The sequence below is a fragment of the Phocoena phocoena genome, chromosome 3 (genome assembly GCF_963924675.1).
Source record: "Phocoena phocoena chromosome 3, mPhoPho1.1, whole genome shotgun sequence".
In the NCBI taxonomy this organism is placed as follows: domain Eukaryota; kingdom Metazoa; phylum Chordata; class Mammalia; order Artiodactyla; family Phocoenidae; genus Phocoena; species Phocoena phocoena.
The window spans coordinates 67250056-67275359 of record NC_089221.1 but is presented as its reverse complement, the minus strand read 5'-3'; the positions used below and the strand labels follow the sequence as shown (position 1 = coordinate 67275359).

Sequence of the window (25304 nt, the reverse complement as noted above, 5' to 3'; positions counted from 1 at the left end):
TTGGTAATACGTCCTGGAGATATCTTTGAAAAGCAGAGATTTTTTTCCAGTTCTATTTATTCTGTGGGAATACTTCTTATGGCAGTCAAAATCTGAGTGGCTAGAAAGCAGATAGTTTAAATATATAGCCACAGTTTAGAATGGCATATTTTATGTTTCATAAATCTTTATAGGCAATCATCCTTTGTGATATATTTCCTAGGATATTCTTGTTACTTAAGGAGACTTTCATCATAAAAGAATTTAAATATGGTAGTGTGTCCTACCTACTGACTTTTAGAGTAAGCATACAAAATACCAGCAAGTTGCAGGGAAGGAAGATACCAGTCGACAGAGTTTGAAACTTTTGCTTTGATTTTTCTCTGGGGCTTTTCAGGGTCAAGACCTATTAACAAAAGTCATATGAATTTCTCAGAGGAGTTCTTCTGGCTCTTTTCAAGCTGCCAGGTCTCCAGCTACTTGGTGCAAAGGTTATGCTAGAAAACCACAGAAGGAATGGAGGTGGAACTCGGTCCCCAGTTCCCTTCCCCCTCTCCTCTGGTTGGGTTGAATCTTAGCAGCTCCTTTTTCTTTTCCATTATAGTTAATTACAAGATATTGAGTATGGCTCCCTGTGGTATACAGTAGGATCTTGTTGGTTATCTATTTTGTATATAGTCGTGTGTACCCAAACTCCTAATTTATCCCTCCCCCACCTCCCTCCTTTGGTAACCATCAATTTGTTTTCTATGTCTGTGAGTCTGTTTCTGTTTTGTAACTAAGTTCATTTGTATCAGTTTTTTAGATTCCACATATAAAGGATATCATATGATATTTGCCTTTCTCTGTGTGACTTATTTCACTTAGTATGATAATCTCTAGGTCCATCCATGTTGCTGTGAATGGCATTATTTCATTCTTTTTTATGGCTAATATTCCATTGTATATATACATCACATCTTTTTTATCCATTCCTCTGTTGATGGACATTTAGGTTGCTTCCATGTCTTGGCTATTGTAAATAGTGCTGCTATGAACACTGAAGTGCATGTATCTTTTTGAATTAGAGTTTTGTCTGTATATAAGCCCAGGAGTGGGATTGATGGGTCATATGGCAGCTGTATTTTTAGTTTTTTAAGGAGCCTCCATACTGTCCTCCATAGTGGCTGCACTAATTTATATTCCCACCAACAGCATAGGAGTGTTGCCTTTTCTCCATACTCTCTCAACCATTGTTTGTAGACTTTTGGTGATGGCCATTCTGACCAATGTGAGGTGGTACCCCATTGTAGTTTTGATTTGTTTTCTCTAATAAGTAGCAATGTTGAGCATCTTTTCATGTGCCTGTTGGCCATCTGTATGTCTTCTTTGGAGAAATGTCCTAAATATAGGTCTTCTGCCCATTTTTTATTGGGTTGTTTGGGGGGTTTTTGATATTGAGCTGTATGAGCTGTTTGTATATTTTGAAAATGAATCCCTTGTTGGTGGCATCACTTGCAAATATTTGCTCCCATTCCATAGGTTGTCTTTTCATTTTGTTTATGGTTTCCTTTGCTGTGCAAAAGCTTTTGAATTTGGTTAGGTCCCATTTGTTTATTTTCTAAGCAGTTCTTTAGCTCAACTTGTCATTCTCATAGTGGACTAGGGAATCACAGGATAACCTATGCTTGCTTGTCAGTTATAGAGAGGTTGATGGTACAGTGGAGTGTTATATCCCTTAATCTCATGCCAATTTGGGTCATTTGAGTGCATCTATGACAGGCCAGCAGTTAAATGTTCTCAAAAATACTCCCAAAGTTGTGCCATTTCCTCTTCTTTCCCAACACTTGCAACCCCCAGAGTACGTAGGAAACAAGGAGTTTTAGAAAGATATCACAGCTCTCTTTCCCAATTAAGAATTAAATATCAGCCAACCAGCATTCACATCAATTACAGAAAAGTGAAGGAGAATGTATAACAATTTGAAAAGCAATAAAAGGCCCTTTACTGCCAGGGTAGGGAAAAAAAAGATAACATACTTGCATTTTGAGGCAATTATTATTAGAATCTCACATTGGTGCATTTTGAAAAAAATGCCTAACAGAAAGAACAATAGATGGCAAATAATGCAGCAAGAATTCTAAGTGAACATCAAATTCTAAGTGGTTTAGTAAAAAATTTCTTGGGATATAATCAGAGAGCTACATATACCAGGAGCATGAAGCAAAGCAGGATTGTTTCAGTGGAATGTAGCATTCCTTGAAGCCAAAGACCTACTAGAACATAATTACAAAAGAGAGCAAGCTTCAGAGCCACAGGAAATCTCCTGAGAGCAACCATGGGGTGGAAATAATTTTCTCAGAGAATGCATATATTCATTTTAATGGTTTAAAATGATTCATGCACTGGTGGAAGAAAGACATGGAACTTGTCCCCACGTTTTTCTTTTCACTTCCCCTATATCAAACAAAAGTGTTCTATAATTGGACCTTTAAAGTCAATTCTTTAGTTAGGCAGTTTGAAAGCCTCATATAATTTCATTGAGGACTTTAGGAAGCAAAGAAATCTCAAACCAGATTTTTAAAAGGGCTTATGAAACAAAACAATATTTTGAAAGAGATAAAAATTGGTAGCCAGTATGAAATATGGTACAGAATTATATATGTCACCATGCTCTGTAGCTTTCAGAAAACCAGACTAGTTTCTCAGGGGATTTCGAATTAATCCCCATAGAAGGCCAAAGTAATGTTCTCCAAAGAACATATAAACCTTTGGAGAAACAATATTAAAGAAATGCAGTTGTTTGCTGTATTTATAATATTATGTCCATAAGAATTAAATATCATCTAGAAATTAAGAAAAGTGAGTAAAATAGAGAGTAGAAACTAAGAGTGGAGGATTTAGAAAGTGTACGCAGGACCACGATAAATACATTTTAATAGCTTGTTATGTCAGGATTTATTCAAAGAATCAGAAAAAAAGTTCACAATTAATTTTGAAGCCTGAGTATCTGTCGCAGGCCTGGCATATGATGTAGAGGAAGTGTTGGACACAATTCTTTCAGACAAACGAATGTTGCAAATATCAAAAAGCCCTGTGGAACCTATAACATTTCAACATCAATTACTCAGTGCAAAGTTGGGAGTTTCCAATCCACCCTCGCTCCTGACATCAGTTGAGAGTTGCGAGATCTCCAAAACCACCTCCGATGTGATAATTCACTATACAGACTCACCGAATTCACTTAAAGCTATTATATTCGTAGTTAAGTTTATGGCAGTGAAAGGATACAGATAAAAGTCAGCCAAGAGAAGAGGCATTTGGGGCAAAATCCGGGAGAATTCCAAACATGAGCTTTCAGTTGCTCTCTCGGTGGAGGCTTGGACAGTGGTAACTCCTCTCAGCAATCATGTATCGCCAACCAGGGAAGCTCACCTCAGCCTTGATGGTCAGAGTTTTTATTGACGCTTAATCATATAGACATGGTTGACCACCTGCATGGCTAAGTTTAGTCTCCAGCCCTCCAGTGGGTCAAGGTGGCTTATAGCCCCCACCATACATCACATTGTTATCATGGGCTATCCTGTGTGACCCAAGACCCCCAGGTACACAAAGACACTCTTATCATGCAGGATTTTCCAAGGACTTATAGAGATTATCATCCCAGGAGTTGAGGGCGCAAAGATTAAACCCCCACCCCCCACCCCGCCACCTTGGATAAAGTTAATCTTTCACTGCATACTTATATTACACAAAGTTGTATGAACTGTACAACCCTTACTGGAATGATGTGTATGTGCAAACACTATGACTATACTAGATTCAACAATCCTGAACTATACAGAATGTTTGCCTGCTGACAAATTGTTTCTGTTGGCTATGGCCTTACCTCATCTGCACTTTTGGAGGGCAATCGTTTTATTCAAGATGCTTTGGGTTAGAAGACATTTTGACAGCTTCCTATTCCTTTCTGCCAATGAGGATTTTTGCTGCAGCACTGTTGGGATGTACTATAGTGAGGATTCATCCCCCAGTTTATTCTTCTGCAGACTGATAATCAATGTAGACTCTTGTTAACAATCTACTCTTTCCAACAAAAGCCTTTTCCCCCACTTTGGTGTACTTTTTAGAAAGTGATTCTCAATATACACTATTTTCCAAGGAACATTTCCTAGAATATAGGAATTTACCTGGATACTTGTTTCTTGTTTCCTTATTACATCTGAAAGAATGTACTTATATTTAGGCTAATTTTGTTACAGATTTTCATTGGTTTAGTGGAATTGATTGCAGAGAAAACCATCAAGAATGATATACCAGCCATTCAATCATGAAATGGTTTCAGGGTACTGATAAATTTTCCTAGAAAATTGAATTCACTGAATAATAGCTAGAGTCTATGTCAGATAAAAGAATCAAACTTTGTTCAAACTTTTTATATCCAGTCACTAACAGAAGTTTCACAAAGTGCAAAACTTCCAATAAGATTTTTTTAAACGTGATGTAGATTTACACCACTCACTGAAACTTTTAAAAAGCAATTTTCTATACATTTTAAAACAATTTTTATTTTGCTTTTTTAATGAAAAGTTTTGATTTTTGGAATGCTCCAATATAAGGCAAAGCAGGATATAACTTAAAATGCAGCTTAGCCTAAAGCATATTAGTAATCCAGTCATAGCATCAGAAGCAAATGAAGCCTCTTATAAACACTATTCATATGGATAAATATATGTTTAGCGTCATTTGTGCATATTAATTCTGTGAAATTTTTCATAAGACTTTAAATCAGCACATTGATTCAAGTTGTAACTCTGAAATTTTTAACAGTCCAAAAACTTCAAGTAATGTTGAAGTATATAAAAATGAGTTTTATGATGCAGAACCATAAACTAGTAAGTATAAGTCCTTTATGTCACCCACAAAAATCAGATTTCATGCTCACATAATATATAAATGGTTACTTTATGAAATAGATACTTAAATCCTAATATGTACCAAATTTCTACTATTTTTAAAATAGATCATAATTTTAACTAGGAATTGCTAATTTTAAAATGCCATGAATTCAATTAAATGAATTTGGGATAAATGTAAATTTCTACATGCCCTATAAATCCATTTTACAAGCAAGAAATTTGGGAAATTCTGGCTTTAGAAAAATGTTATGAAAAAATTCAGAGTTTATTTGACCATAAATCAATCCACCATGACCCAAAATGTAATATAATAGTTTTAAGTCTTAGACTGTTTTGATAGAAGCATTGTATCTACAGCAAAGGTATGCTTTATTTTTTGAGCCATTGGTATAATAACTAGGTACTATGTCCAAGCAAATACCACACTTTAATAGAACCACAGTTAAACCAGAGGGTATCCAATGGAATGAAATCAAGATAAGCCTGAAAATCACCTAACTTGTGGACTTTCTTAAGGAGCCGTGAATGATTAGCCTAAAGCGTTGAATTTGAGTTTGAAAGGTTTGTGTTATTGTTAAATATGTCAGTGGTGTTTTTCTTTTGATAGCTAGACTTCTATGCTTGTTGAGAATAAAGCTCTAGATTGATAGATGGACGTTAGAAAGAGGCATATTTCAGCCTAATAAGAAGGCAGAATTTCAAAGTGTCTAAATACATACCTGCTTTGTTATACTGAGGCTTGCCACAGATAAGCTGAAAGTTCCATGTCAGAAATGTTAGAGAGGGAAGTTGGCACTAGCAGATCTATGCCTTCTTTTCCAAGTCTCAGATTCTTCCATTGTATGGACAGAATTCCATAAAAAGTGTTTCACAGATGAGAGCTAGAAAAGACTTTTTTTTCGAACTTCTTTATATACACTCTGGATGAAAGGACAAATAATTGAAATTATATACGCTAAGTAAAGAATTCTTAACTTTTGCACCCCCTCCCAGTACACACACACATGTTGCCCTAGGGAAATGGGTTTTTATCTCTGTCCTTTCTCTGTTAAGGACCTCAGGTCTGTGTACAGGTATACTCAATAAAGCCAGTGCTATGTTTGACACCATTAACAATGCAAATGCAAGTAATAGAGGAAACTTGAGATAGCTTGATTCAACCCTTTTATTTCCACAATATCTGGAATCCCAAATATGGTTCTAGTCTCTACATATCAGAAGAGAAATAATGAAATCTAGAAGGGGACAACCAGAAGGCCACAGGGGTAAAGCGATGTCACCTGAGACCTTGCTAAAATAATGACCTGTTAGCCTTGAAGAGCTCAGGGAGACTATAAAAAAATGCTTAAAACCACTTGGCTATTTGGATGATGTGAACATAAAATCCAAAAGGTTAGAACAATGTGAATCTCTTTAAAATTTTTAATGAGGGGTTTCCCTGGTGGCATGGTGGTTAAGAATCCGCCTGCCAATTCAGGGGACACGGGTTCGAGCCCTGGTCCAGAAAGATTCCACATGCCACGGAGCAACAAAGCCTGTGTGCCACAACTACTGAGCCTGTACTCTAGAGCCTGCAAGCCACAACTACTGAGCCCACGTGCCTAGAGCCCGTACTCCGCAACAAGAGAAACCACCGCAATGAGAAGCCCGTGCACCACAATGAATAGTAACCCCTTCTCGCCACAACTAGAGAAAGCCCGCATGCAGCAACAAAGACCCAATGCAGCCAAAAATAAATAAATTTAATTAATTAAATTTTTAGAAAATTTTAATGAGTTAAATTTAAGACAAATATTAGAAAGAAGTACATCTTTACAAACCTGATGACTTAGTAAATAAGTAGTATGTGCAAGAAATCCCCGAAGGATTTCTCAGTACTTGTGAAAGGCAGAGTCATAGCACATGACTGCTAAAAGAATGGGGGATGTGCCCCAGCCCGCTGACTGAGTCATGGAGGATAACCTTGACTTCCTCCGTGATGCTTGGGAGCTTGCTACTGATGATGGCTACTCTGGCCTGAACAGACCATTGTCCCTACCAAAGAATGACGAGCTTCATCTTACAAAAAATATTGCTTCTAGCAACGTTTAATTGTTTTATTTTATCTGATAGTCTCTCTGTGTTGAGATCTGAATCCTCACTACAATCTGATTTGAATTTTATCTAGTATCACAGGAGAGTTGACATAAGAAAACCAAATCCAAGATCTCAATCACATTGAAGCAGTTTCATTATTCTCTCTTTTCTCCTGGTTTGTAACTATAGAAGCCTCTCCAAAGTACCTTGAGTTACTTTTTGTCCAGGTCCCATGTGTTGGGAAAAACCTGAGAGACTCCTAAGCATATCATGTTTGAGTATCTCAGCAAACTTGTTACCAGCTAATTAGCAAAGCCTCCTCCTAAAACTGAAATTTATGCATACTTTTTTTTAATTGAAATATAGTTGAGTTATAATGTTGTGTTAGTTTCTGGTGTACAGCAAAGTGATTCAGTCATACATATATATAAAACTTTTTTTCAGATTCTTTTCCCTTATAGATTATTACAAGATATTGAGTATAGTTTCTTCTGCTATATGGTAGGTCCCTATTTTATATATAATAGTATGTATATGTTAATACAAAATGCCTAATTTATCCCTCTTCCCCCCTCCTTTCCCTTTTGGTAACCATAAGTTTGTTTCCTATGTCTGTGAGTCTGTTTCTGTTTTGTAAATAAGTTCATTTATATCTTTTTTTTTAGATTCTGCATATAAGCAATATCATATGATATTTGTCTTTCTCTGACTTACTTCTCTTAGTATGATAATCACCAGGTCCATCCATGTTGATGCAAATGGCATTATTTCATTCTTTTTATGGCTGAGTACTATTCCATTGTATACATGTACCACATCTTCTTTATCCATTCCTCTGTCAGTGGACATTTAGGTTGCTTCCATGTCTTGGCTATTGTAAACAGGGGTATACTCTTTCTAAAAACTCCCCAACTCTCTCTCAGGTTCACTGTTTTCCCTTCTATATGGAGATTTGATATTCTCCATCAGTTTTTTCAGACTTTGAATTCAATCTAGGTGCTTAAATCTCTAAAATGTGTATGTGAAAGCACTTTTCCAGAATTTTTATAGATTTTATATAAAGTTAACTAAAAATACTGAGTTTGCATTCCTTTGCCAGGTAAAGCATTGAAATAGCATACTTTAGCAGGATCTTCCTAGTGTTGAAGACAAGAAACAGCACATGTGCCACATGTTTGCACAGCAAGCACAAGATGTCATGCTAGAATTTGCAAATGTGTGCCTTGTGTTCTCTGCTGTATCATCACTGAGAGACCTCCAAAAATGAAAGTATAGTTTTAGTACTTTTAGAGCCTAGTTTGGTTGATTCCAATACAGATTTAGGCTGTTCTTCTATGGGTATTTTTGGTTTTTTAATTATCCTGTTTTATGAAACTTCATTTAATTTTTTTAATGAGCACTCAAATATCTATAACTTTCACACATTAAATCAGAAATGTCATAGCTGTATGTAGTTTCAGAGCTGCTGTTCTTTCCCTCTGTGTATTCTCCATTATGTGTAAAGAGATAGGTATAACTAATAATTCAACTACTGCTTTGGGGATTGATAGTTCTGTATTGAAACTTGTGCTGAAGACCAGTGATTTAAAAGAAAATTATTTCTTCCTGTATTTCCTTCCCCACAAGTGGTAAAACACTATATTTTGACCTGTTGCAGATTTGCAATGAAAGTTAATGAATTTAAACTCTATTATGCCAAACAGATACATTAAGTTCTCTAGCTGGGCTATGAAATTGGATTTTAGATTCTCTATTAAGTTGTTAACACCAGTCTCAGTGAAGCATTTGAACCCATACGTCAGAGAGATTGTGTGGAAACCATACAATGTACTCTCTTATTTTCTGCTGTTGCAATGACATCTCTCAAGATTTTTGGTGAGTGTTTGCATGGTATATCCTATACATGTGAGCTTTTGCTAACAGAGACATTGTTATTTACTAACACATTTCAGTCCAAAACTAGTTCCTTTTTGGTCAGTGCAAGCCAGAACATTGCTGACGGTAAAATTCGTATTAAAAGAACATAGATTCAGTTATGCCAGGATGATGAATTCTAGACTTGGCACAATTCAGTATTCCCTTCTTCAAATATTTATTCAGAAACAGCCTTTGAGATATATTTTGTGTCAAGTTGAAAAATTATTCCCCCACAAGATGGGGATGGCACTTTGCATTCACCCTCAATGGCTTATAATCTTTCCATGGAACCAGCAGAAAGATTACCGCATCTTGTCTGTTGTGTCTATTAATGTGTCATACTGTCTTACTCTCTAGAGCTTTAGAGAGAATATCTTTATTTTTGTCTTTCCAGGGGACATTTTGTGATCATGTGAGACTGAACCAACTGAAGAAGGCCATTTTTAAAACATTCCCCTTAATTTCAGAATGTTCAATGATATGGGTTAAATATTCTGTCATGAGACAATGGAGTTTCTTTTCTTTTTTCCCCCTTTGGGGAATTTAATTTTCGGGTTTCTCTTTGACTATGTAGGCATGTTTCGATCTCAAGCAAGCTAAAAATTATCTTCCAATTGTAAGATGCCTCATAAAGTTAAAAGGGAAAACTTTGAAGAAATTTTCACTATACTAGTTGAACAAAGAAAAAATATAAATATAAAACAGAATGAATAATGTTTAGAATCTATAGGCTAAAAATGGTAAAATGTTCAAGTTTAAATATTATAAATACATTAATTTCTCTCAAAGTAATTTAAAATTTAATGCCATTCCTATCAGGATCCCAGTGTTCTGGTTTTGTTTCTTTTTTTTTTCTTCCTTTTTACCATACCTTATATGCTTACATTTACTAGCTTCAGTTTTTTAATTTTATATTGGAGTGTACAATGTTGTGTTAGTTTCAGGTGTACAGCAAAGTGATTTAGTTACACATATACATGTATTTATTCTTCTTCAAGTTCTTTTCCCATTTAGGTTATTACAGAATAATGAGCAAAGTTTCCAGTGCTATACAGTAGGTCCTTGTTGATTATCTATTTAAAATATAGCCATGTGTATATGTCAATCCCAAACTCCCAATTTATCCTTTCCCCGTGGAACTTACCATAAGTAAGTTCAATCTCTAAGTCTGTGAGTCTGTGTGTTGTAAATAAGTTCATTTGTAACATTTTATTTTAGATTCCATATATAAGTAATATCATATGATATTTGTCTTTCTCTGTCTGCCTTACTTCACTTATTATGATAATCTCCAGATCCATCTACGTTGCTGCAAATGGCATTATTTCATTCTTTTTCATAGCTAAGTAATATTCCATTGTATATATGTACCACAACTTCTTGTTCCATTCCTTGTCAATGGACATTGAGATTGCTTCCATGTTGTGGTGATTGTAAACAGTGCTGCAGTGAATATGTATGTATCCTTTCAAACCACGGTTTTCTCTGGATATAAGCCCAGGAGTGAGATTGCTGGATCACGTGGTAGCTCTATTTTTAGTTTTTCTAAGGATCCTCCATACTGTTCTCTGTAGTGGCTGTGACAGTTTACATTCCCACCAGCAGTGTAGGAGCATTCCCTTTTCTCCACACCCTCTCCAGCATTTATTGTTTGCAGACATTTTGACGATGGCCATTCTGACTGGTGTGAGGTGATATCTCATTGTAGATTTGATTGGCATTTCTCTAATAATCAGTGACGTTGAGCATCTTTTCATGTGCCTCTTGGTCACCTGTATGCCTTCTTTGGAGAAATGTCTGTTTAAGCCTTCTGCCCATTTTTTGAATAGGTTGTTTGTTGTTGTTGTTTTTTTTACATATTTATTGGAGTATAATTGCTTTACAATGCTGTGTTAGTTTCTGCTTTATAACAAAGTGAATCAGTTATACATATGTTCCCATATCTCTTCCCTCTTGCGTCTCCCTCCCTCCCACGCTCCCTATCCCACCCCTCTAGGTGGTCATAAAGCACCGAGCTGATCTCCCTGTGCTATGCGGCTGCTTCCGACTAGCTATGTTATACGTTTGGTAGCGTGTATAGGTCCATGCCACTCTCTCACTTTGTCACAGCTTACTCTTCCCCCTCGCCATATCCTCAAGTATATTCTCTAGTAGGTCTGTGTCTTTATTCCTGTCTTACCCCTAGGTTCTTCATGACATTTTTTTTTGTTAGATTCCATATGTATGTGTTAGCATACGGTATTTGTCTTTCTCTTTCTGACTTCACTCTGTATGACAGACTCTAGGTCCATCCACCTCACTACAAATAAATCCATTTCTTTCTATGGCTGAGTAATATTCCACTGTATATATGTGCCACATCTTCTTTATCCATTCATCTGATGATGGACACTTAGGTTGTTTCTATCACCTGGCTATTGTAAATAGAGCTGCAATGAACATTTTGGTACATGACCCTTTTTGAATTATGGTTTTCTCAGGGTATATGCCCAGTAGTGGGATTGTGGGGTTATATGGTAGTTGTATTTGCAGTTTTTTAAGGAACCTCCATACTGTTCTCCATAGTGGCTGTACCAATTCACAGTCCCACTAGCAGTGCAAGAGTGTTCCCTTTTCTCCACAACCTCTCCAGCATTTATTGTTTGTAGATTTTTTGATGATGGCCATTCTGACTGGTGTGAGATGATATCTCATTGTACTTTTGATTTGCATTTCTCTAATGATTAATGATGTTGAGCATTCTTTCATGTGTTTGTTGGCAGTCTGTATATCTTCTTTGGAGAAATGTCTATTTAGGTCTTCTGCCCATTTTTGGATTGGGTTATTTGTTGTTTTGTTATTGAGCTGCATGAGCTGCTTATAAATTTTGGAGATGAATCCTTTGTCAGTTGCTTCATTTGCAAATACTTTCCCCCATTCAGAGGGTTGTCTTTTGGTCTTGTTTATGGTTTCCTTTGCTGTGCAAAAGCTTTTAAGTTTCATTAGGTCCCATTTGTTTATTTTTGCTTTTATTTCCATTTCTCTAGGAGGTGGGAGAAAAAGGATCTTGATGTGATTTATGTCATAGAGTGTTCTGCCTATGTTTTCCTCTAAGAATTTGATAGTTTCTGGCCTTACATTTAGGTCTTTAATCCATTTTGAACTTATTTTTGTGTATGGTGTTAGGGAGTGATCTAGTCTCATACTTTTACATGTAGCTGTCCAGTTTTCCCAGCACCGCTTATTGAAGAGGCTGTCCTTTCTCCACTCTACATTCCTGCCTCCTTTATCAAAGATAAGGTGACCATATGTGTGTGGGTTTATTACTGGGCTTTCTATTCTGTTCCATTGATCTATATTTCTGTTTTTGTGCCAGTACCATACTGTCGTGATTACTGTAGCTCTGTAGTATACTCTGAAGTCAGGGAGCCTGATTCCTGCAGCTCCGTTTTTCGTTCTTAAGATTGCTTTGGCTAATCGGGATCTTTTCTGTTTCCATACAAATTGTGAAATTTTTTGTTCTATGTCTGTGAAAAATGCCAAGGGTAGTTTGATAGGGATTGCATTGAATCTGTAGATTGCTTTGGGTAGTGGAGTCATTTTCACAATGTTGATTCTTCCAATCCAGGAACATGGTATATCTCTCCATCTATTTGTATCATCTTTAATTTCTTTTATCAGTGTCTTATAATTTTCTGCATACAGGTCTTTTGTCTCCTTAGATAGGTTTATTCCTAGATATTTTATTCTTTTTGTTGCAATGGTAAATGGGAGTGTTTTCTTCACTTCACTTTCAGACTTTTCATCATTAGTGTATAGGAATGCCAGAGATTTCTGTGCATTAATTTTGTATCCTGCTACTTTACCAGATTTATTGATTAGCTCTAGCAGTTTTCTGGTAGAATCTTTAGGATTCTCTATGTATAGTATCATGTCATCTGCAAAGAGTGACAGCTTTACTTCTTTTCTGATTTGGATTCCTTTTATTTCCTTTTCTTCTCAGATTGCAGTTGCTAAAACTTCCAAAATTATGTTGAATAAGAGTGGTGAGAGTGGGCAACCTTGTCTTTTTCCTGATCTTAGTGGAAATGCTTTCAGTTTTTCACCATTGAGGATGATGTAGGCTGTGGGTTTGTCATATATGGCCTTTATTATGTTTAGGAAAGTTCCCTCTATGCCTACTTTCTGGAGGGTTTTTATCATAAATGGGTGTTGAATTTTGTCAAAAGCTTTCTCTGCTTCTATTGAGATGACCATATGGCTTTTCTCCTTCATTTTGTTAATATGGTGTATCACATTGATTGATTTGCGTATATTGAAGAATCCTTGCATTCCTGGGATAAACCCCACTTGATCATGCTGTATGATCCTATTAATGTGCTGTTGGATTCTGTTTGCTAGTATTTTGTTGAGGATTTCTGCATCTATGTTCATCAGTGATAATTGGCATGTAGTTTTCTTTCTTTGTGACATCTTTGTCTGGTTTTGGTATCAGGGTGATGGTAGCCTCGTACAATGAGTTTGGGAGTGTTCCTCCCTCTGCTATATTTTGGAAGAGTTTGAGAAGGATAGGTGTTAGCTCTTCTCTAAATGTTTGATAGAATTCATCTCTGAAGCCATCTTGTCCTGGGCTTTTGTTTGTTGGAAGATTTTTAATTTTTAATCACAGTTTCAATTTCAGTGCTTGTGATTCGTCTGTTCATATTTTCTATTTCTTCCTGATTCAGTCTTAGCAGGTTGTACATTACTAAGAATTTGTCCATTTCTCCCAGGTTGTCCATTTTATTGGCATAGAGTTGCTTGTAGTAATCTCTCATGATCTTTTGTATTTCTGCAGTGTCAGTTGTTACTTCTCCTTTTTCATTTCTAATTCTATTGATTTGAGTCTTCTCCCTTTTTTTCTTGATGAGTCTGGCTAATGGTTTATCAATTTTGTTTATCTTCTCAAAGAACCAGCTTATAGTTTTATTGATCTTTGCTATCATGTCCTTCATTTATTTTTCATTTATTTCTGATCTGATCTTTATGATTTCTTTCTGTCTGCTAACTTTGGGGTGTTTTTGTTATTTCTCTAATTGCTTTAGGTGCAAGGTTATGTTGTTTATTTGAGATGTTTCCTGTTTCTTAAGGTAGGATTGTAGTGCTACAAACTTCCCTCTTAGAACTGCTTTTGCTGCATCCCATAGGTTTTGGGTCGTCGTGTCTCCATTGTCATTTGTTTCTAGGTATTTTTTGATTTCCTCTTTGATTTCTTCAGTGACCACTTCATTACTAAGTAGTGAATTGTTTAGCCTCCATGTGTTTGTATTTTTTATAGATCTTTTCCTGTAATTGATAGCTAGTCTCATAGCATTGTTGTGGAAAAGATACTTGATACAATTTCAATTTTCTTAAATTTACCAAGGCTTGATTTGTGACCCAGCATATGATGTATCCTGGAGAATGTTCCATGAGCACTTGAGAAAAATGTGTATTCTGTTGTTTTTGGATGGAATGTCCTACAAATATCAATTAAGTCCATCTTGTTTAATGTATCATTTAAAGCTTGTGTTTCCTTATTTATGTTCATTTTGGATGATCTGTCCATGGGTGAAAGTGGGGTGTTAAAGTCCCCTACTATGAATGTGTTACTGTCGATATCCCCTTTTATGGCTGTTAGTATTTGCCTTATGTATTGAGGTGCTCCTATGTTGGGTTCATAAATATTTACAATTGTTATATCTTCTTCTTGGATCGATCCCTTGATCATTATGTAGTGTCCTTCTTTGTCTCTTTATTTTAAAGTCTATTTTGTCTGATATGAGAATTGCTTTCTTTTGGTTTCCGTTTGCATGGAATATCTTTTTCCATCCCCTCACTTTCAGTCTGTATGTGTCTCTAGGTCTGAAGTGGGTCTCTTGTAGACAGCATATATATGGGTCTTGTTTTTGAATCCATTCAGCCAGTCTGTGTCTTTTGGTGGGATTATTTAATCCATTTACATTTAAGGTAATTATCAATATGTATGTTCCTATTCCCATTTTCTTAATTGTTTTGGTTTGTTATTATAGGTCTTTTCCTTCTCTTGTGTTTCTTGCCTAGAGAAGATCCTTTAGCGTTTGTTGTAAAGCTGGTTTGGTGGTGCTGAACTCTCTCAGCTTTTGCTTGTCTGTAAAGGTTTTGATTTCTCCATCAAATCTGAATGAGATCCTTGCTCAGTAGAGTAATCTTGGTTGTAGGCTTTTCCCTTTCATCACTTTAAATATGTCCTGCCAGTCCCTTCTGGCTTGCAGAGTTTCTGCTGAAAGATCAGCTGTTAACCTTATGGGGATTCCCTTGTGTGTTATTTGTTGTTTTTTCCTTGCTGCTTTTAATATGTTTTCTTTGTATTTAATTTTTGACAGTTTGATTAATATGTGTCTTGGTGTATTTCTCCTTGGATTTATCCTCTATGGGACTCTCTTTTCTTCCTGGACTTGATTAACTATTTCCTTTCCCATATTAGGGAAGTTTTCAACTATAATCTCTTCAAATATTTTCTCAGTCCCTTTTTCTCTTCTTCTTCTGGAACCCCTATAATTCGAATGTTGGTGCATTTAATGTTGTCCCAGAGGTCTCTGAGACTGTCCTCAGTTCTTTCCTCCTTGGATTTATCCTGTATAGGACTCTGTACATGTCCTGGAGTTGATTGACTATTTCCTTTCCCATATTAGGGAAGTTTTCAACTATAATCTCTTCAAATATTTTCTCAGTCCCTTTCTTTTTCTCTTCTTCTTTTGGAACCCCTATAATTCAAATGTTGGTGTGTTTAATGTTGTCCCAGAGGGCTCTGAGACTGTCCTCAGTTCTTTTCATTCTTTTTTCTTTATTCTGTTCTGCAGTAGTTATTTCCACTAGTTTATCTTCCAGGTCACTTATCCGTTCTTCTGCCTCAGTTTTTCTGCTATTGATTCCTTCTACAGTATTTTTCATTTCATTTATCATGTTGTTCATCATTGCTTGTTTCATCTTTAGTTCTTCTAGGTCCTTGTTAAATGTTTCTTGCATTTTGTCTATTTTATTTCCAAGATTTTGGATCACCTTTACTATCATTATTCTGAATTCTTTTTCAGGTAAACTGCCTATTTCCTCTTCATTTCTTAGGTCTGGTGGGTTTTTACCTTGTTCCTTCATCTGCTGTGTGTTTTTCTGTCTTCTCAGTTTGCTTATATTACTGTGTTTGGCGTCTTTTTGCAGGCTGCAGGTTTGTAGTTCCCGTTGTTTTTGGTGTCTGTCCCTAGTGGCTAAAGTTGTTTCAGTGGGTTTTGTAGGCTTCCTGGTGGAGGGGACTAGTGCCTGTGTTCTGGTGGATTAGGCTGGATCTTGTCTTTCTGGTGGGCAGGTCCACGTCTGGTGGTGTGTTTTGGGGTGTCTGTGGACTTATGATTTTAGGCAGCCTCTCTGCTAATGGGTGGGGTTGTGTTTCTGTCTTGCTAGTTGTTTGGCATAGAGTGTCCAGCACTGTAGCTTGCTGGTCATTGAGTGAAGCTGGGTGTTGGTGTTGAGATGGAGATCTCTGGGAGATTTTCACCATTTGATATTACGTGGAGCTGGGAGGTCTCTTGTGGACCAGTGTCCTGAAGTTGGCTCTCCCACCTCAGAGGCACAGCACTGACTCCTGGCTGCATCACCAAGAGCTTCATCCACATGGCACAGAATAAAAGGGAGAAAAAGTAGAAAGAAATAGAGGATAAAAGAAAAGAAAATAAATAACATAAAATAAAATAAAGTTATTAAAATAAAAAATAATTATTAAGAAAAAAAAAAAGGACGGATAGAACCCTGGGACAAATGGTGAAAGCAAAGCTATACAGACAGAATCTCACAGAAAAGCATACACATACACACTCACAAAAAGAGGAAAAGGGGAAAATATAATAAATCTTGCTCTCAAAGTCCACCTCCTCAATTTGGGATGATTCGTTATCTATTCAGGTATTCCACAGATGCAGGGTACATCAAGTTGATTGCGCAGATTTAATCTGCTGCTCCTGAGGCTGCTGGGAGAGATTTCCCTTTCCCTTCATTGTTTGCACAGCTCCCAGGGCTCAGCTTTGGATTTGGCCCTACCTTTGTATGTAGGTCACTGGAGGGTGTCTGTTCTTCGCTCAGACAGGACGGGGTTAAAGGAGCCGCTGATTTGGGGGCTCTGGCTCACTCAGGCCTGGGGTAGGGAGGGGCACGATGCAGGGCAAGCCTGCAGTGGCAGAGGCCAGTGGGACATTGCATCAGCCTGAGGCATGCCGTGCGTTCTCTCTGGGAAGTTGTCCCTAGATTCCAGGACCCTGGCAGTGGCGGGCTGCACAGGCTTCCCAGAAGGGAGGTGTGGAGAGTGACCTGTGCTGGCACATAGGCTTCTTGGTGGTGGCAGTAGCAGCCTTAGCATCTCATGCCCATCTCTGGGGTCCATGCTTTTAGCCACGGCTCACGCCCGTCTCTGGAGCTCCTTTAAGTAGCACTCTTAATCCCCTCTCCTTGCGCACCAGGAAACAAAAGAGGTAAGAAAAAGTCTCTTGCCTCTTCGGCAGGTCTACACTTTTCCCTGGACTCCCTCCCGGCTAGCCACGGTGCACTAACCCCCTGCAGGCTGTGTTCACGCTGCCATGCCTCTCCCTGCTGTCCCACTCACGCCCGCCCTGGCGAGTGAGCAGACAAGCCTCTCGGGCTGGTGAGTGCTGGTCAGCACTGATCCTCTGTGTGGGAATCTCTCCGCTTTGCCCTCCGCACCCTTGTTGCTGCGCTCTCCTCCTCAGCTCTGAAGCTTCCCCCCTCCACCACACGCAGTCTCTGCCTGCGAAGGGGCTTCCTTGTGTGTGGAAACCTTTCCTCCTTCACAGCTCCCTCCCACTGGTGCAGGTTCCATCCTGATTCTTTTGTCTCTGTTTATTCTTTTTTTCTTTTGCCCTACCCAGGTACGTGGGGACTTTCTTGCCTTTTGGGAGGTCTGAGGTCTTGAGGTCTTCTGCCAGTGTTCAGTAGGTGTTCTGTAGGAGTTGTTCCACATGTAGATGTATTTCTGATGTATCTGTGGGGAGGAAGGTGATCTCTGCATCTTACTCTTCCACCATCTTCCGATTGTTTTTTTGACATCGAGCTACATGAGCTCTTTGTAAATTTTGGAGATTAATCCCTTTTCTGTCACAGCATTTGCAAATATTTTTTCCCACTCCATGGGTTGTATTTTCATTCTGTTTATGGTTTCCTTTGCTGCGCAAAAGCTTTTAAGATGAATTAGGTCCCAGTTGTTTATTTTTGTTTTTATTTTCATTATGCTAGGAGATGGATTAAAACAGACACTGCTGTGATTTATGTCAAAGAGTGTTCTGCCTAGGTTCTCCCCTAAGAGTACTATAGTATCCAGTCTTACATTTAGGTCCTTAATCCATTTTGAGTTTATTTTTATGCATGGTGTTAAAGAATGTTCTAATTTCATTTTTTTACTTGTAGCTGTCCATTTATCCCAGCACCATTTATTGAAGAGACTGTCTTTTCTCCACTGCACTGTATATTCTTGCCTACTTTGTCGTAGATTAAGTGACCGTAGGTGCATGGGTTTATTTCTGGGCTTTCTATTCTATTCCATTGATCTATATTTCTGTTTTTTATGCCAGTACCATATTGCTTTGATGACTGTACCTTTGTAGTATAGTCTGAAGTTAAGGAGCCTCATTCCTCCAGCTCTGTTTTTCTTTCTCAAAATTGCTTTGCCTATTCAGCGTCTTTTATGTTTCCATACATATTTTTAAATTTTTTGTTCTAGTTCTGTGAAAAATACCATTAGGAATTTGATAGGGATTGCAGTGAATCTATAGATTGCCTTGGGTAGTGTAGTCATATTCACAATATTGATTCTTCCAATCCTAGAACATGGTATATCTTTCCATCTGTTTCTTTCATCAGCATCTTATTCTTTTTGGAATACAGGTCTCTTACCTCCTTAGGTAGGTTTACTCCTAGGTATTTTATTCTTTTTGAAGCAATAGTAAATGGTATGATTTCCTTAATTCTTGTTTCTGATCTTTCATTGTTAGTGTACAGAAATACAACTGATTTCTGTGTATTAATTTTGTATCCTGTAACTTTACCAAATTTAACCTCCAGGTGTTCGTGTTTTTTTCCTGTAATTGATTTCTAATCTCATAGCTTTGTAGTTGGAAAAGATGCTTGATATGATTTCAATTATCTTAAATTTACCAATGCTTTATTTGTTTCTCAGTATGTGATCTGTCCTGGAGAATGTTCCATGTACATTTGAGAAGAAAGTGTATTCTGCTTTCAGATGGAATGTCCTAAAATTAAGTCTATCTGTTCTAATGTGTCACTTAAGGCTTCTGTTTCCTTATTGATTTTCTATCTATCTGGATGATCTGTCCATTGATGAAAGTGGGGTGTTAAATCTCCTTTTATAGATTTTACCATTTGCCTTATATATTGAGGTGCTCCTATGTTTGGGGCACATGTATTTACAATTATTATATCTTGGATTGATATCTTCTTCTTGGATTGATTCCTTGATCATTATGTAGTGTCCTTCTTTGTCGCTTGTAACAGTCTTTATTTTAAAGTCTATTTTGTCTGATACGAGTATTGCTGCTCCATCTTTCGTTTGATTGCCATTTGCATGGAATACCTTTTTCCATCTCCTGTCAGTCTGTATGTGTCCCTAGATCTGAAGTGGGTCTCTTTTAGACAGCATATATATGGGTCTTGCTTTTGTATCCATTCAGCCAGTCTATGTCTTTCAGTTGGAGCATTTGATCTGTTTATGCTTAAGGTAATTATTGATATATATGTTCTTACTGCCATTTGGTCAATTGTTATAGATTTTTTTTTTGTAGGTCTTTTTTCTTCCCTTCCTTGCTTGTTCTCTTCCTTTGTCATCTGATGACTGACTTTAGTGTTATGTTTAGATTCATTTTTCTTTTGTGTGTGTGTACCTATTTTCAGTTTGCAGTGACCATGAGGTTTTGATAAAGGCAGTCTGTATATAAACAAACAAGATTGTTTTAAGTTGCTGGTCTTTTAATTTAAAGTACATTTCCAGTATCCTGCATTTGTACTCTCCTCATGATTGCTGGCTTTGATATCATATTTGTGTGTGGATGATTTCCTACTTCTACTGTATGTTTGCCTTTACCTCTGAGCTTTTCCATTTATAATTTTCTCATTTGTAGTTGTGGCCTTTTCTTTTCCACCTAGAGAAGTTCCTTTAGCATTTGTTGCAAAGCTGGTCTAGTGGTGCTAAAAAATCTTAGCTTTGCTTGTCTGTAAAGCTTTTGACTTCTCTGTTGAACCTGAATGAGAGCCCTGCTGGTTAGAGTATTCTTGGTTGTAGGTTCTTCCCTTTCCTCACTTTATATATATAGTGCCACTCCCTTCTAGCTTGTAGAGTTTTTGCTGAGAGATCAACTGATTACCTTATGAGAATTCTCTTGTGTTATCTGTTGCTTTTCCCTTGTTGCTTTCATTATTTTTTTCTTTGTCTTTAATTTTTGTCAATTTGATTACTATGTGTCTTGGTGTGTTCCTCCTTAGGTGTAGCCTGCCTGGGACTCTCTGTGCTTCCTGGACTTGGGTGACTATTTCCTTTCCCATGTCAGGGAATTTTTCAGCTATTATCTCTTCAAATATTTTCTCAGGTCCTTTCTCTTCTCCTTCTGGGACCCTTATAATGTGATTGTTGGTGTGTTTATGTTGTCCCAGAGGTCTCTCAGGCTGTTTCATTTCTTTTCATTCTTTTTTCTTTATTCTGTTCTGCAGCAGTGATTTCCACCATTCTGTCTATCAGCTCACTTAGCCATTCTTCTGCTTCAGTTATTCTGCTATTGATTCCTTCTAGTATATTCTTCATTTCAGTTATTCTATTATTCATCTCTGTTTGCAGTTATTCTATTATTCATCTCTGTTTGTTTCTAGGTCTTTGTTAAACATTTCTTGCATCTTTTTTATCTGTACCTCCATTCTTTTTCCAAGATCTTGGATCATCTTTACTATCATTTCTCTGAATTCGTTTTTGGGTGGATTGCCTATCTGCACTTCACTTAGTTGTTCTTCTGGGGTTTTATCTTGTTCCTTCATCTGGGACATATCCCTCTGTCATCTCATTTTGTCTAATTTTCTTTGATTGCATTTTTCCATTCTGCAGCCTGCAAGGTTGTAATTCTTCTTGCTTCTGCTCTCTGCTCCCTGGTCGATGAGGCTGACTTAAGAGGCTTGTGCAGGCTTCCTGGTGTGAGGGACTGGATCCTGACCACTGGTGGGTGGGCAGGGCTGTGCTCAGGAAGACTTTAAGCAAACTGTCTGCTGATGGGTGGAGCTGTGTTTCCACCCTGGTGGTTGTTTGGCCTGAGGAGACCCAGCACTGGCGCCTACAGGCTGTTGGGTAAGGCTAGGTGTGAGGAGGAAATGGCAGCCTCCAGGAGGGCTCACACAATGAGTACTCATTAGAGCTGCCACTGCCAGTGTCTTTGTCCTGGCAGTGAGCCACAGTCGCCCTCTGCCTCCACAGGAGACTCTCCAATACTAGCAGGTAGGTCTGGCCCAGTCTCTTTGGAGGTCACTCCTTTCTCCCCTGAGTCCTTGTGTGCACGAGACCTTGTGTGCATCCTCCAAGAGTGGAGTTTCTGTTTCTCCCAGTCCTGTGGAATTCCTGCAGTCAAATCCTGCTGGCCTTCAAAACCAGATTCTCATAGGCTCCTCCTCACATTGTGGCTTCTTCTTTGTCTTTGGATGTAGAATATCCATTTTGGTAGGTTCCAGCAGGTTTTTTGTCAGTTGTTGTTTGGTTAGCTGTGATTTTGGTGTTTTCATAAGAAGAGGTGAGCTCACATCCTTCTACTCTGCCATCTTGTCTCCATCCTTATTAACTTCAATTTTTGTCAAATGTATGCTGATAGCTTCTCCCCATGTTTTCTGGTGGTCTCTGGTAGGTCCTTGGATGATGATTCTTTGAAGGAGGGGAGATGGTGTACCTTTTAGTCTGGGTCTAGGTGCAGTCCAAGTGCTCACAGCAAAAGTAAGCACATATGAAAAACTCAGTCATTCAGACCACGCGCCACTACTCCACACTGTGCCAACTGCCGATTTTGTTTTATTTTTTTCTAAAGCAAGCACTTCTCAAAGTTTACTGTAAAAGCCTCTTGGGAGAAAAATGCATATAAACACCTCAAAAAAGCATTGAAACAAAAGAAGTATGAAGTCATGGGATGCCAACATGTCAGAATATTATAGGTCACAATGGTCACAAGAGTATTGTATGGATCCAGGATTTGAGTATTGTATGGATCCAGGAATTAATAGACAAGGCAAGAAAAAAGTAGTTACTAGCATTGATTGTGGCTGTCTCTCTTGATAATGGGTTAATTTTGTTCTCTATGTGAGAAGTAAGCCAAAGACATTGTGATAGAGACCATTATGCTCCTCTCCATTTCCCAGCCTCCTTTGCAGTTAGTTAGGCTGAGGTCATATAATTAGTTAAGGTCAATGAGATGTATCCAGAAATGATTTAAGCTGCTTCCATACCTGTTTTTTTCAAACATCCTGTGTAATCTAACAGCTTTCTCTCTCGTTGCCCCTTGTGAATGTGGATGCCACGTTTTTCAGATAATGGTGGTAATTTGCAACAGCCTGGATCTCTGAATCACTCCTTAGAAGAGACAACCTTCAGCAAGCTAACCAACAGCAGCCTGTGACAGAAGCAAAAAATAAATATCTGTTGCATTAAAAAAAAAAAACCTGACCTTTTAAAAAAAAACCATGTATTCCTGCCTCAGACAGTTGAAATACATTTTCAACTTATTCAAGTCTTTAAACATTCATTGGCTAGTCAATTTAAAAATGATCATTACAAAGAAGCTGCATTATGTCTCGAAAAATATAACATGATTAGTTATCAGATCTCACGTATGAGAAAAATGATCCAAACAAGAAAATAATAAAAATAATTCCCCAAAAAAAGGCCATATGATTGATAGTCTGTTCATCTTTACTAGGTTTTCCAGGGCAATTTTGACAATGATACCCACAGAAAAAACGTCATCGACCCTCCCATCTATGCACGGCACATAAGGATCCTTCCTTGGTCCTGGTATGGGAGGATCACGCTGCGGTCTGAGCTGCTGGGCTGCACAGAGGAGGAGTGAGGAGATCCCACAGCCCACAACCCTCCTCTCTATTTCCCTAGAAGTATCTCCACGGAATGAACTCTGCAAAGTCTATTGGAAACTGAATGGAATTTTTCATGAAAAAGTGATCAAATTACGGTAGGCCATTAACTGTCTTCTTAAGGAGGTCTAAGCCTGCCTTTTCAAAGGTTTAATTTGATTTTTATCATTTAAATTTCTTAAGCAACATCACATTAGCTGTGAATTACTTTTCGCATTGTTTTCTGACTTCTTCATACTGGTTGAAATATATTAGGCAAAGAAAGTAGCACTCTTGATAGCAAGGGTAAAAAAATCTCAGTTATCAAATAAAAGCAAGAGTTGTTAGAGCTTTCATAATCAATACTCAACTTATTCTTATAAAAAGAATACTGCAATGTTAGCAATAAGTTTCTTTTCCCTTCTGTAATGAATCTATATTATCCTAATTATTTCCCTGTGCCTGACAAACACTGTCAGAGTTTATAACCAAAATTTGAAGAAGAATCTGTAACACGCAATACTAACTGAAATTATAATTCTCATCTTACTTCTAATCAGAGATTATGTGATCTTTCTCTTAGTGCTATTTTATATATTGCCTGAATAAGTCCATACTTTTCCCAATTGACTTTTGTCCTATTACTTGCCTAAAAGAAGTATCATGTTTGTGTGTGTGTATATATACACACGCACATATATATACACATATATATTGTGTGTGTGTATATATACACACGCACATTATATATACACATATATATGAAACATGATTATCAGTAGATTGAGCATATTTAGTATCAGTAGATTGAATCTGCAATTCTCTTGTTTTTGAAGGAAGCTATAACTATGTAATCTCCAAATATTTCCTTTATAAAGACCTCAATACTACCATTTTGCAAAATTAACAACAAAATCACATTATGTTTCTTTAAGACAAAATTTAAATCTTTGTTTTGATGGTATTTCCATAGCCTTATCTTTACTTTAAAATGATAGAAAAATTATTTGTCTACTTTTTTTTAGCAAATATTGACATAGTGCTGCATAACTTGGCCAAGCATATTCATCATTTCTTTGTTCATCTCTGCACTTCCTGTGAAACTAGAATTTTATTGAGGTTTGAAATTAGTGGTGGTTTCTCAGGAAAGCACAGTGCATAGACATTTGTGAGAAAAGAAGTGTTTACTAATGACAAAAACCATTGTCAGGGTGAAAACTGATTTCTATCTATTTTGCTTCAAAGGTCCTGAAAAAATAATAAGCAATTATCATAATGATTTGTTATTGATAATGAGGTTTCATTGCCATTCTCTCAAATTAAGGCTCACACTGCCTCCATGAAAGTCCTCAACATCTAATTTATAAGCTTTATAAGTATTTGTTTTATAAGGCTTAGACACAGAATTACTGGGGTTTTAAATTGTGTCCTGAAAAAGAAAGTATGGTATGTGTACAAAACATTGACGTCCTGTGCAACACTGCTAATAAGTTCTTTTTTTCCTTATTAATTATTTGTGCTGCATAACAGAAGCCACTAGAATGTTACTGTCTTGTCTGTCCATGTGTTAACAGCATTTCTTGATGATGTATATATGGCGTGGTCTTCAATCTAAAGAGAAAGTCAATCAATCATAATGGCATTTTTAATAAGAGCAAAATTAGGACTGGCTGGCCACTTATTTGTCCTATGCCCACATGCTTTCTACTTCAGGCTCTTATTATAAAATTGTTGATTTGAAGCATCTGAAATGGTGATCAGTTTTTAGCATCTTTCTTTCTTTCAAAAACAAAATTGCCATGCCATTAATATCATCTTTTTAAGATAACTTTAAATTAGGAATTTAAGTATTTTTAATTTGCTAAATTTTAAGGTCATGTTACAAATAATTGCTTACGTCCCAAGCTATACACACACTCACTATGTAGCCAATGGCCCTTATTTCTTTAAAGATTTACTGTCCCACCAAATTTCTAGCCATTTTCTCTTGCAGGTTATGCACAATTCTTGATTCTTTTCAGAGTTCTTAAAATTATGAGTAATTTTTTGTAATGATTTACTTTCTCAAAATTATTCATGGCTTCTTATGATATTTGTTTTAAATTTTATTTTACTGGTAGTTTTTTTAAAAAAAATTTTCAAAGGGAGTTTGTTAAAATTTTGTTACCTTTTAGAAATACATACAAATGGCTTTCTGTTGCTTGTGCATTTTCTCTCTGCTCTATATGATGTTTTTCACCAACATGACATATTGTGGTATATCTCTTTATCCCATGATGCCCCAAATTAATGACA

General features: G+C 37.1%; 1 protein-coding gene across 2 annotated transcripts in view; it reads left to right on the top strand.

Moving 5' to 3' along the window:
- EDIL3 (EGF like repeats and discoidin domains 3) overlaps positions 1 to 23008 on the top strand; it is a 427880-nt gene extending 404872 nt beyond the window's left edge. For both annotated transcript variants that reach the window (XM_065874095.1, XM_065874094.1), the window contains one exon: positions 22859 to 23008. In XM_065874095.1, coding sequence (XP_065730167.1) covers positions 22859 to 23008 — 150 coding nt within the window. The remainder of the gene's footprint in view (positions 1 to 22858) is intronic.
- The last annotated feature ends 2296 nt before the right edge of the window (positions 23009 to 25304 follow it).